General features: G+C 38.4%; 1 protein-coding gene across 1 annotated transcript in view; it reads left to right on the top strand.

The window, feature by feature from the left end:
* LOC126188563 (E3 ubiquitin-protein ligase MYCBP2-like) overlaps nucleotides 1-13642 on the top strand; it is a 215363-nt gene extending 201721 nt beyond the window's left edge. The window contains exons 32-36 of the mRNA XM_049930164.1: nucleotides 4375-4595; nucleotides 9921-10204; nucleotides 10510-10722; nucleotides 10804-10948; nucleotides 13516-13642. Coding sequence (XP_049786121.1) covers nucleotides 4375-4595; nucleotides 9921-10204; nucleotides 10510-10722; nucleotides 10804-10948; nucleotides 13516-13642 — 990 coding nt within the window. The remainder of the gene's footprint in view (nucleotides 1-4374; nucleotides 4596-9920; nucleotides 10205-10509; nucleotides 10723-10803; nucleotides 10949-13515) is intronic.
* Nucleotides 13643-14119: the final 477 nt, after the last annotated feature.

Below are 14119 nucleotides of genomic sequence, written 5' to 3'. Positions count from 1 at the left end.
ACTTTCTCCAGGATTTTATATGAGTCCATAAAACTATACATGTGGTTACTGAAGAACTATGATTAAGTAATTGTGAACTAGCTATATCCTAGAAAGCTCAGTTGGTGACAAACTAGGAAAGTATACGGCACTGACTCCCATCATTCTTCAAAGAAGGATTCTACATTTTTTATCACATACGGCCGTGCATTTTCCTGCTGAAATAGGGCATATGGAGTTGCTTGAAGGAGGAACTGTGTTTTGGGCTCCACTATCTCCCTCAAATAGTGTTCAGATTGCCCCCAAAGTATAGAAGATGTGACTGCATATTGTGTCCATTGGTGCTTCAAACCAACACACTTGGCATTTGACCACTATGCTTCTGTATAATGAAGGCCACTAGATTATGACACAAATATGATCATGACTGTAGGAAATAGTGTAGCAGGACTCTTCCAAGAACATACCACTTTGATACTTGGCATGTCAACAGTGCTGTTGACATGCCCATAGCAATGAAAGCCCGTCCAGTGGCATGCATGTCCAGTTCAGCTCACAGAAGGTGGTGACAAACCATCAACATAAACAAGTCCACACTCATTTCATTGCTCCCCCTCCCCCACCCGATTGAATGAACATTGTTGACAAAGCAGTATGTTCTGTTACAGCATATGTACAAATTGGTTGTTATTGTTGCAGTGGACATCAGTACATAGAGTGCTTTGATGCAACTCTCTGTGTGTTCCTATGCTGTGACAGTTCCTTCATTTCTGAATAACTACTGCAACCTACATCCATTTGTGGCTGCTGTCTCATGGTCTCCCTCAGCAATTTGTACTTCTTTTATTACCCTCCATTAACATATTGATGATGATTCCTTGATGCTTCAAGGTGTCTCATATCAGCCAATTGCTGCTTGAAATCAAGCTGTACCCCCCTCCTTTTTCCCCCTCAATTCAGTACCTCCTTGTTAGCTACTAGATATAACCATCAAATCTTCAGCATTCTTATGTAGCAACACATTTTTTGCACTTTGGTTGCACTGCTTGTCATCCATATTTCATTTTCATACAATGCTACACTCCAGACATAAACCTTCAGAAAGACTTCAAATGGTTCAAATGGCTCTGAGCACTATGGGACTTAACATCTATGGTCATCAGTCCCCTAGAACTTAGAACTACTTAAACCTAACTAACCTAAGGACAGCACACAACACCCAGCCATCACGAGGCAGAGAAAATCCCTGACCCCGCTGGGAATCGAACCCGGGAACCCGGGCGTGGGAAGCGAGAAAGCTACCGCACGACCACGAGATGCGGGCAAGAAAGACTTCCTAAAACTTAAATCTGTGTTCAGTGTTAACAGATTCATGTTTTTCATAAACGGTTTTCTTGCTATAGTCAGTCTGAATTTAACATCCATCACCAGTTTTTTGTTGCCCAAATAGCAAACCTCATCTACTATGTTTACTGTCTCATTTCATAATCTAATCCTCTCAACATTGTTGGATTAAATTTTACTATATTCAGTTACCTTGGTTTTACTTTTGTTGATGATGTTCATCTTACAACCTTTTTTCAAGACACTATCCATTCTGTTCAGCTACTCTTCTTCCATGTCTTTTTCTGTCTCTGACAGAATTACATTGTCATCAGCAAACCCCAAAGTCTTTATTTCTTCTTCCTGAAATTTAATTCACTCTCCAAATTTCTCCTTTACTGCTTGCCAAATGGGGATTGGCTACAGCCCTGTTTCACTCCCTTCTCAGCTGTCTCATAGACTTTGCACAACAGCTGGAATAGTCTCCTAAGGATCTCAATAATGCTGAGGGTATGTCATCTACTCGAGGGGGGGGGGTGTTTTGACTTACGCCTTTCAGTGCTGTGTCAAATTATTCTCACTTTATCATATTTCCCATCCTTCATCTACTTCCACTTCTCTTTCTGTAATATTGCCTTCAAGTTCATTTTCCTTGTATAGTCTTTCTATGTATTCCTTCTGTCTTTCAGCTTTCCCTTCTTTGCTTAGCACTTGCTTGCCATCTGGACTCTTGATATTCACACAGGTGCTTATCTTCTCTTCAAAGGCCTCTATTACTTTCCTTTAGGTGGCATCAATCTTTTTCCTAGTTATGCACACTTTTAAACTTTGCATGTGTCCTCTAGCCACCCCCTCTTAGCCATTTTGCATTTTTTGTCAGTCTCAGTTTTCAGACATCTGTATTCCCTTCTGATTTACTGATTTGCTGCATTTTTTTAAAATTCTCTCCCTTCGTCAGTTAAATTCAATATAGCCTGTGTTAGCCAAGAATTTCTACTAGGCCTTACATTTTTTCCTTATTTAATCTTTCTCTACCTTTGCTATTTTATCTGAAAGCTACCTTTTTATCTTATTTGTGTTCCCTTCCCTTGTTTCAGTCAATTGTTGCCTAATACTCCCTTTGAAACTCTAAACAACCTATAGTTCTGTCAATTTATCTAGGTCCCATCACTTTAATTTATTACATCTTTTTAGCAATTTCTTCAGTTTGCTCTGCAACTCATAACCAATAAATTGTGATCAGAGTCCACATCTGCCTCTGAAAATACCTTACAGCTTGAAATCTAGTTCAACATCCCATTTATATAATCAACTTCCACCTATAAAACCTTCTTACATCATTCTTAAACCAAATGTTAGCACTGATTAAATTATGCTCTGTGCAAAATTCACATCAGTGCCATAACAGCATGCTCTGTACAAGTTTAAATGTCATTGCACCTTTTTTGATGGTTCTTGACTGATTAAACTAGTTGTTTGTGGTAACCTAAGAGGACTCTGCTGGGCCTATGTATGTCGTATCTTCTGCAGTCTGAATCATTTATTGCCAGTACACTGTTCTGTGTGTTCCTGACTGTAGATTCATGTATGCCCCTCTTTCTGGCTGCTGCAATTTTCACATATATTGGTGATTAATGGAACTTCACTGAATCATCAATAGAACCATTTTCATATTCATATAACATTTAATCATCCCAAACATCTGTTAACTATAATCTTCCAACTACAATGAATATTCTGTCAGTTCTCTGTAATTAATTTCCTTGCCTAGACAGTAGATGGGTCATCTGGCACGTATGACTCTGCCTCATTATGGAGGCATGTGATAGTTGCTCTGATACTATAACAAACAAAACTAACTGATGAATATATCATAATTGCATGACATTGTCTGTGTTGTAGAAGATGGTCTTTAAATATAAATATCCATACTTGCAATGTGGCAAATAAAAAGTTTTCCTAAAGAAGATTACAACTGTTGATGTGTATTCGTCTATAATCAGTATTCAGAATTAATACGATTCCACGATTCTGGAGGAGAGAGCGTTCATGTGGAAGTTGCACTAACTGGCTACCAGAAACATGTTCACAGTGACTGGAAAATTAGCTACCACATATTGAAATGGATAACACAAAAAACAACAACTGTGTTACATGGCGTATAGTAAAGGTTCATCACAGAAACTCAAGCCTCAGTCTTTAAGAATGTCTCCCCTATAGGAAAAAAATAACCATGTTCTAGCCCTTGACAGTACTTTGACAAGGAAGATTCTTACTCATCATGTACCGTAGCGGAGATGTTGAGGCAGTCTGGCCCTAGCAGCCAGAGACAGTGGTCATGTGTGTGTTAGCTGTGGTGTGAATGTGTGTGTATATGTTTTCCATTCCAGAAGAAGGTCTTCTGGCCGAAAACTTAAATATTTAGAAGCCTTTTTGCTGTGCCAATCTGTGACTCAGCATCTCTGCTACATGGTGAGTAACAACCTATCCTTTTCATAATACTGTCATTGTTCCATCCTGGATTTTCCCTTTTTCTAGGCGTCAATAGAACATAAAGGCCAGTACCTTGACCATTACACTACACAGGCTACAAGCAAACTCGTGCCATTTTGTTACTGCTGCTGGGTGCTTGTAGACAGCAGAAACATACACCTTTTCCAGAAAATATGTTGTGTCTTCTTGGGATAGTCTTATAAAAATAACAGTTGTGTGTAATATTCCAATTACATCCTCATCCATGTGTGCCTAGCGCAAATCAAAAAACTGTTTTATGTCGATGCTCTTCATAACTTTAGCTCTATTATTTATGCTATGTAATATTGTGGTGTTAAGTGTACTAGTTTTCTGAACTCCTGCATGGCTCATTCTTTTGAACAACTTGTAATTGACTAACTAATATTTTCATAAGATTAAGATTTTGATTCTTTGCTATATTGTTTCCTGCCTTCCAGATGCATTTGTAATTGGTTGTCATTATTTTTAAATTTTGTGTCTAGGATCTAAGTAAACACATCATCATATTGCGTAGTGTTAGCAGTACCTCACTGTTGTTTGCTGTTGTACTTTTTTCAGAGTGCTGTTCAAGTGTTGAGTCTTATCCAAGAACTGTTGCCTCATGTCTCAGCACTTAATCTAATGAGTTCTGGTATGCACCATTCAACTGGTTCTATAGAAAGCACAGGCCCTGATTCACAAGGTTATTGTCCTTCTTCATCTATTAATACAACGTCACACCATTACGCTTGGGTTGAAAGTGAGCATCCCTACAAACCAGCTACTGTATCCAATTACAGGTAAGAGTGGTGCATCTGAAGTTCATGTTTCTAACTCTAATTATTCCAGTACCTTATTTGTTTCAAACACTAGAACTGGCATCATTATATGTGACTCATGAAAATAGAGAGTGAGTGAGGGTAGGGGCTGGGAAGGAAGAATGAGTGAGGTGGATTCCTATCCTTAAAAGATTATCTTCATTTTCTTTAGTTAGCTCCAAATAGCCTGGTGTGGTGAACAGATTTTCAGAGTGTAATAAAACAAATTAATGGAACCCACTTAGTCATCATTTCATCATCTCAATGCTCAACATGAACATCAATAATCTGTTTACCAACCATCCTTTTTTTTTTCATTAGTGATAGGGCCATTGTATAATTTTGTATATTTATGGTACTTTAGCACTGATTCATATATATACATAACTAAATACAGAATAATAAATGTGTGACTTCTGCACCAAACATTTATTTTCACTAATTATGTTTATTTTCTGTAAAATACATCCACTGTTTATAAAATTTAAATTTCAGTTAAATCTTAATTTGCTTGTTTTCACACTTTGTTTTCAATGGATTCTCTCTTCCAACATATTCATGCATGTAAAGACAGTTTTTTCTACGTGGGTGATAAAAACTGGAAGGCAGTTGTATAGGCGCATTTCCATGTGTGTTACACTTCTGTCATAACAACTAGTTTCGTTGAATATTGCTGTTGGTTTCCTATATTTTCTTGTTTCATTTATTTATTTGTTGCTTTTAAAATGTTTAGCTGTTTGAATTTTGGTCTGTAACTCATTTGGCTTCTTACATTGAGCTAGAACGATGAAACTAACAAAATAAATGATTTCTGAGTTCTTTTATTTGGAGTTTTCTGAATAAAACAAATCAAGATTTAGCATTCTAAGTGAATTCTAAGGGTGTTTTAGCTGCATAGCTTGAATGCTGTGCTGGGGGAGGGTAAGAGGAGAGGTGAGATGAAGAGAAGGGGAAAAGACTATTATGTGTGTTGGTGGAATATGATGTGTGGTTACTGCTGGTGTGGGAGCAGGTAAGGGGGTGGAGGACAGGAACTAGCGAAGTTTGAGGCTAGGGGTTACAATAATGAAGGATATGACTTTCCACTATTCCTGTTCCTTTACCACCCAGCACCCTGCTCTTCACTGTTGATGACACTTCCATCTACACTAACATCCACAATGCCCAGTGGCCTTACTGCTATAGAACAGTACCTTTCAATATGTGACTGGATCAAAACCTACAATTTCCTTCTTGGTTACCATGACCAACTATATACTCAACCACAATTACTTCTCCTTTGAAGGCATCACTTACAAACAAATCTGTGATACAGCAATGGGCACTTGCATGGCACCATCCTATGCCAACTCATTCAAAGGCATCTAGAGGAATCTTTCCTAATCAGCCAGAATCCCAAACCCCTTACCTGATAGCAATCCATGTGATCTGGACTGAATGTGAGGACACCCTATTCACATTCCTCCAGAACTTCACCACCTTACTTGATGTTAACATCCATCTCAAGGATAACTATATTATTATCTCAGTCCACATCAAACTTAGCAACCAGCAATACAAGGGGCGTTTGAAAAGTCTGTGCAAAGTCCGAGAGATGGCACCACCGCCATGTATCGACATCATGTTTAGCTAGTAGCATCTTTTGAAAGAACGCACACCAAATTTCAGCCGTGTTGGTCTATTCCTTTGTGTTTGGCATTCATGTGAATCAAGGAAGTCAAGTGATTGTCAAAAAATGGATGAAAAAGAATTTCGTGTGGTGATTAAACATTACTTTATGAAAGGTAAAATGCCTCAGGAGACTAAAGAGAAGCTTGATAAACATTACAGTGACCCTGCACCTTCAATTAGAACAGTTTATAAGTGGTTTCAAAATTTTCAGAGTGGCCACATGGGCACAAGTGATGCTGATGTTCTGGACAACCTGTGGAGGTTACAACTCCAGAAATCATTGATAAAATCCATGATATGGTGATGGATGACAGAAAAGTTAAGGTGCGTGAGATTGCTAGTGCTGTGGGCATCTCGAATGAATGGGTCATCGAGCAATTGCGGAGCCCATCTTGCGGATAGCTTCCTGATGTCCAAATGATTATGCAAAATATTATGTACCCATTCTGCAGACCAGTGGAATACATGGTCATAGCAATCTATCCTTTTCATATTGTTTTTTATGTAACTGAATTCAAATTGTTTCACTTCTTTGAGCAACTTAATCCAGACTTTTCCTTTGTTCAAAATATTTTTATCAGGGGAAAAAAGCATAGATCTCCATCTACATCCATACTCCACAATTCACCTGACGGTGTGTGGCGGAGGGTACTTTGAGTACCTCTATCTGTTCTCCCTTCTATTTCAGTCTCGTATTGTTCGTGGAAAGAAAGATTGTTGGTATGCCTCTGTGTGGGCTCTAATCTCTCTGATTTTATCCTCATGGTTTCTTCACGAGATATTCGTAGGAGGGAGGCATATACTGCTTGACTCCTCGGTGAAGGTATGTTCTCGAAACTTCAACAAAAGCCCGTACAGAGCTACTGAGTGTCTCTCCTGCAAAGTCTTCCACTGGAGTTTATCTATCATCTCCGTAACACTTTCGTGATTACTAAATGATCCTGTAACGAAGCGCGCTGCTCTCCGTTGGATCTTCTCTATCTCTTCTATCAACCCTATCTGGTATGGATCCCACACTGGTGATCAATATTCAAGCAGTGGGCGAACAAGTGTACTGTAACCTACTTTCTTTGTTTTTGGATTGCATTTCCTTAGGATTCTTCCAATGAATCTCAGTCTGGTATTTGCTTTACCGACGATCAACTTTATATGATCATTCCATTTTAAATCACTCCTGATGCCTACTCCCAGATAAGTTATGGAATTAACTGCTTCCAATTGCTGACCTGCCATACAGTAGCTAAATGATAAAGGATCTTTTTTTCTATGTATTCACAGCACATTACACTTGTCTACATTGAGATTCAATAGCCATTCCCTGCACCATGCGTCAGTTTGTTGCAGATCCTCCTGCATTTCAGTACAATTTTCCATTGTTACAGCCTCTCGATATACCACAGCATCATCTGCAAAAAGCCTCAGTGAACTTCCGATGTTATCCACAAGGTCATTTATGTATATTGTGAATAGCAACGGTCCTACGACACTCCCCTGCGGCATACCTGAAATCACTCTTACTTCGGAAGACTTTCTCCATTTATATTCTCAGGAAGGTCATTAATGTACAGTAAGAAGAGCAGTGGCCCTAGTGGCCCGTGTACACACCACATTGGGTGTACTCCAAGTCTTTAATCTGTTATTTTTTTCTTTCTGTTATCTGTGTGTCAAGTAAGATTTTTACCAGCTTATGTGCAGGCCTCTACCGTATAGAATTTTAGATTTTGCATAAGTCTCTTACGATTCATTAGAATAAAAAGCTTTTGATGGGTCCCAAACACCCCAGTTTTCAATTCTTCCCAGTGTTTCACCTCGTAGTGAACAAGTTCTTGTGCTGCCGAGATACTGGTTTTATGTTACTACAACCTGTATTGACTTCTGGATAGTATGTGAGCTGTAAAAAATCTTTATTAATCTTTTATATAATACACATTCAAAGATTTTTGACATCAGGGGTACAATAGCCACATGACTGTAATTATCAGGCTCCCATGGGTTCCCCTTTTCATATAGTGACAGTATTCTTGCAATTTTCATAATTCCCTGGTTTGTTAATGATGTTGACCAGTGCAGGTGACAGTTTAGTTATTTTATTTGAAGTGCCGTCTGAACATCTCCATGATTTACTGTTTTTCAAACTGTTTATGACTCTTTTTATATTTGCCTGGGAATTTGGAAATAGGTGAAAAGAATTATTTAATGGACATGTGTTCTCTGTTAAACCATTTATACCATTAGTTGGTGGAGTTATATGGTACTTGTTAGACTTCTTCGTACGTTTCCGAAGTAATTATTAAAGGTATTTCCTGCTGTTTGTGTGTTACTGTATGGAACCAAAATAATAGGGCTGACGTATGGACAAATATAATGAAAAACTCAGTTAAATTGCCAACTTTCAGAATCATCTTTCTGTATCAACTCCCACAGAGTCTCTCCAGCTGACACTGAATGAAGACCACCACTGTGAGAGAAACAGTGTAGAGGAGAATGTGTTAGTCTCAATACAGACATCTTCCTCCTGGACATCCGTACTGCAGTGAACTGTACTGTGAAATAAACACAATTGACTCAGTAAAAGTGGATAAATATGCCATGCAGAAACTGTGATACTGATGTGTGTAAAGTCATCAAGATACCACCAATTGGTTGTTGGTTCGGCAGAAGGTTACGGGAGCTTTACAAGAAAGTAATCACATGGCTAAGAATATACTTAAATATGAAATTTGAAGTTTAGGTTGGCAGTTATGACCAATTGCAATGACAAAATTTGTTGTTCTAGGTAAATTTGCATTAACCGTAATAGGGAATGCATCATTTATTCAGCAGCATTAGGCTACAGTATGGTCATTAACTTATGTACAGTTGACTGTTTGCTTCTATTTAAGATCTGATTCAAAATATTGAAGAAGCTGGAAGAAATAACTGTAATTAGCTTTTTAATGTGTGTCTGAAATCTGCCAGACAGTTTATTTCTATGTGTAAATCACCAATAGTTTTATTGCTGCTCTCTTGTCTCTCCGATAGAATAAATAAACAATAACCATAGCAGTTAACTATTTGGAGAACAACATCTGGTTTATAATTACAGAATGAAACATTCATTTTACAGTACCATGCATTTTTAAAAATGAGAAGGAGGCAGTAGCGTATAGTACCTTTATGGTGTTCTCCACAACTTTCTGGATTTCTCATTTAATGTAGTATTACCTGTAAAACATGACAAATACAGTCTGGCCCATGGTTTCAATTTAAGAAAGATGACACGAGAGTCTTCAACGATTATTATTTATTTATCATCAGGTTGCATGGGAAGTGAAACAAGAAAGTGTGTGACAGCAAGAGCAAGGAACAGGCACAGGCTGATATGTAGTAAATGACTTACTGTACAGGAAAACATGTTGTGCTACTTCTGTTGCAATAATAAATAGATAGTATGTATTTTATTCTTTTGTAACTCACTGTCAGAATCATTTGATTAGTTGTTATACAGATTCAATCCCCAAATTGTAATTTGTTGTTATTCATTTTACACGTCATTGTATTGTGTTTTAATAGTGTTATGATTCATTGGATAAAACTGCTGTTTTTCTGTTTTAGTCACTTACATATTGTCATTGCACTACCTTTTTCTTTGTGCAGAGTGTCATTTCCAGAGTGCGTGAAGTGGCTCTGCATTGAATTTGACCCACAGTGTGGTACAGCACAAGTGGAGGATTCGCTACAGTTGTTCATTCCTAGCATTGGTGGTGGTGGTGGTGGTAGTGGTGGAGCTCACTTACCTGGCAGGGGCTGTATAACTTCACCCCTCTCCCCTTCCGGAGATGAACCTGACAATGAGACAACGCCAGTTCCATACTGGCCAATTCTCCACAGATTCAGCAGAGGCAGTGCAAATTGGCCACAGACAGCTATTGTGCTTCCAGGTAAATATGTCATGTATTAGTCATTTAACTATGTTCTTGATCTGTTTAGGTCCCTGAAAGAAATTTGCAATAAAGAAGATTTTGTAAATGATATATACAACTACCAATGTTTTTTCCAACCTTTACAATATTTCTTGTATGCTAATAGTATAAGTGTGACCATTTTTCTTGCCTAAGTTGTCTAACAACTTATGCTAACTTCATGCATTTCACTAAATTAAGAGTGTAAAAGCGCTGTGAGACTAATTATCGTAAAAACTGTATCTCCAATTATTAATTTAATATAAAAATCATCATCTTTACAGGAAATGAAGTTATATTTTCTTTGGAAACAGCATCTGATTATGTCAAAGATGAAAAAGCCTGTTACTATGGATTCCGTTGTCTAGTAATTGGTTATGAGTGGCATGTTATCCCAGGAGATGGCCTGAAACACCTTGAAACAGAACTTGCATTTCTAGGTGGGATGTGTGCAGCTTCACTTATGAAAAAAGATTTGCTTCTGCCTCCTACTTCTGGTGAGTTGTCTTTGTTTTATTTTAAATTGCTTCCTGGTGTATTTTATCTGTAATACATGTTGGCGTGTCATTTCACTGCAGTTGAAGAAATGAATGAAGATTTGGAGTCAGTGGAAGAATTTGCTCAGCAAGTCTACAATAGCAATTCTGCTCTACTTGGCAAAGGCTTTGCCCTTGCTAGCCCACCTACAATTGCCCAATCACTTGAAGGAATTCTTCCATTCAGGTAAGTTGTGACAATTAGTATTTCTTAAAAACAAAAATTGGCAAAGGCCACCAGTGCCAATGAAGTGTATTTTATTGAATTTCAAAATGGAGAAGTGTTTCCCACAGCAGCCATCTCTGCATAAGAGAAAACTGACAAATAGCTGTGGAAAAGTGAAAATCAGGTCTGAATGAACTGAAATATTAGGTAAGTGTAATTACAAAACATAGTTATCTCTTGTGGGTAGATGGAAGTTGGCCCCCAGTCCAGTTGTCTTTTCAACCCAGGAGTTGTAAAGGTTGGCTTTGGTATACTACTTATGATATTAATGTCCCTGCATAGCAACTTCTCATAATACTTATGTGAAGGAATTTAGACTGGAGAAACTATCCTAGTCTAAAGCCATACACTGCTATGCTGCTCTGGCTCCATATCAAGATAGGGTCTCTCAAAAGTTTTAAATTGGTGCAGTTAACATAACAAAATCTTACAAAGACCACTTAAGTGTATAATTGAAAACCAGATGAAACTGCTTATTTTGAATGAGATCAACATATGACATAATGCTGTCTATGAAATTATTAGTGATAGCTGCTGTGTGCTTAGGATGGTATACTCAGTGAGATCATCGTTCATTAAGATGGAAAAATATTTTGATAATAACAGGGCAGGCCCAAATAAATTGCACAATTACAGCACACTTAAGAAAATACTGTCTCTGCAGTTGTGATAACACCTAGCTAGTTGGAATGTATTTGATGTTTATATTTATCATATGGCTAGCAAGACATCATGCAAGGAAACGTTTTTCGTGAACTATACCTGTATAGATATTTAACACATTGAAAAGAAAGTCATGATTATAAGTTGATTAAATTTACGATATTTACAAAGCACAGAAGGTCATAGGCTTATGTCCAACTGCTGAACATACATGGATGCCTTACTTGCTAACAGGAACTCCTCCAAACTGCCAGGAAAAGATCCATTTGGGCACGAACATATAGTGTGCTGAACAAAAAGTCATTCTGCACTACAGCCGCAGCTGAGTGATGATGTTAATCCCCCTTTGTACATTGAGTCAGCATACCTTACACTATTTGTCCTTGTCTGTTGACTTCAGACCAGATCTTGTGATGCTGTTCAAACCCTGGTGGCCTGGTTGAGATGCAGGGCATCTTTAGCTGTTCTGGGATAGCATCATTCAGCCATATTTCTGGCCATCAATCCACTGTTGTTGCCCTGCTGTCCATCAGAGATTTTGCACCTTGTTGCGGTGGGCAACAGTAGCGAATTCTGTTTTTACTTAGTACAAGAATGTTCTCATGTACAGAGAGGTAAAGGTCACCAGCTGTTTTTGTAGACTTCCGCTTGACAGCAACTTCACAGCACAAAAATGAAGGAGCTATGTGGGTGAGAATAGGTAGCCAGAAGGTTGGAGCAATTCTGATTGTTCCTGTGATGACACACATAGTCTGGTTGAGCTGCGTAACGATGAGTCTGGTTTATGGGCTGTTGATCCAGACTGTGGCACAGTATATTGCCACAGGGTACACCAGTTCAAGAGCAGGTGTTCTTGGTGTTGGAGCTGATGATTTCCTCGTTGTGGCACAAAATTCCTGCAAGATATTTCTTGACTTCACCCTAGCAGCAATTTTCAGCAAGTGCCCTTTGAAGCTGAGTATCCTGTCAAGAGTGACCCATAGATAATGTTGACTTGTGGCAGTTGGCTGTAACCTCTAGTTATGGAAATACTTGCCAACAATTTGTAGGTCTTCAGGTAAGACAGATTCAGTAATGCCCAGGTCATTGCCTTGTGGTTCGCAGCAAGAGCCCAATTGTCAGCATACCCACATTTCCTTGATGATGTCTTACGCATATCTACTATATATACGGGGAAAACAGAAGTGGGGGCTAGCAGTGATCCTTGTGGATGGCAATTATTAAGCTTCATTAGAGGGCTCATCTTATTACCCATTAGAACTTCGAAGCTTCTGTTGTTTAACACAGCATTGATGAGGTTCCCTGTTTTATGAATATAACACATTGTCTCCACACAGTATCATAAGCTGCTGTTAGCTGCTGTTAGAACTATAAATATAGTTGAAGTCTTTTATTTGTCTTGGAATCCTGTTCCAATAAAAGTTGTCAATGAGAGCTTCTGGTTGGTGCAGATGTGGTATGGGCAAAATCCTGCCCATTCAGCAGATAGGTTTTGGAAAAATTTTGCGGTCAATTTTGTTGTACAATATTCTTTCCAAAAGTACTGTACTAAACAAAGCAATGGGTCAGTAACTTTTGCAGTTTGTTATTTGGTTTTAAGATGGCTATGATTTTGGGGTATGTTGCAGTTTGGAGGATATCAGTAAAGAACAATGCCAACCAGTTTTTTACGTGCTTTCCAATGTGGGTTAGGAATTCTGAGTGGATGTTGTCAAAACCAGGTGTCTTCCCCGCTTTCATTTCTTTGAGAATTGTCGTTATTTCCTCACTGCTGAATGTTCTGAAGCTGTCTGACGCAGGACTACAGGCTAATTTTAGAGCCTTGAATTCCTTTTTAACCTTAATTATATGTGATTCAATTTTAGGGGTTCTATAGCCTTCATGCAGTCTGGCTGGTTGGCACCTCCAAGTTTTCTCAGCAGTCACCAGTCTTTTCTGCTTGAGGTGCAGATGTCTAAGGCATCAACTGTTTCACTCCACTGCATACGATGAGCTGTGTCAATACTGTGCAGAAGTTCAGCATCTAGTTTGCAGCCAATGCTTTCACCAAACTGTTAGTACATCTTTCTGAATATATGTAGCAAATCAAATCCAGGTATTTTTATCTCTTAAAGCTGCTTTTCAGTTTCTTCATGAGTTTTCTGGTTCGCTAATCAATTTTGTTCTCATCTAATATCTTCATAGAATTTGGCATTACTAATTCCTCCAGTGCTCAGTTGACTAATGCCTTCACTGTTCAGTGGCCATATTTTAGCACTGGGACCAAATTTTCTGTACAGACGGTCTGTGTGTGTGCGTGTGTGTGTGTGTGTGTGTGTGTGTGTGATGTAAAGATTTATGGCAGGAGATCACTGGGATGTTTATATTAATTCAGACTGCCTGCAGGCATTGATTTTGACTTATGCCTTGATGTGGGAATGGAATTTTTTTCATTTTTGAGGACACATTTGGTTGCACAAAGTCATAAGC

This window comes from Schistocerca cancellata, chromosome 5 (assembly GCF_023864275.1).
Source record: "Schistocerca cancellata isolate TAMUIC-IGC-003103 chromosome 5, iqSchCanc2.1, whole genome shotgun sequence".
In the NCBI taxonomy this organism is placed as follows: Eukaryota; Metazoa; Arthropoda; class Insecta; order Orthoptera; family Acrididae; genus Schistocerca; species Schistocerca cancellata.
This window is presented reverse-complemented; position numbering and strand designations above follow the sequence as displayed.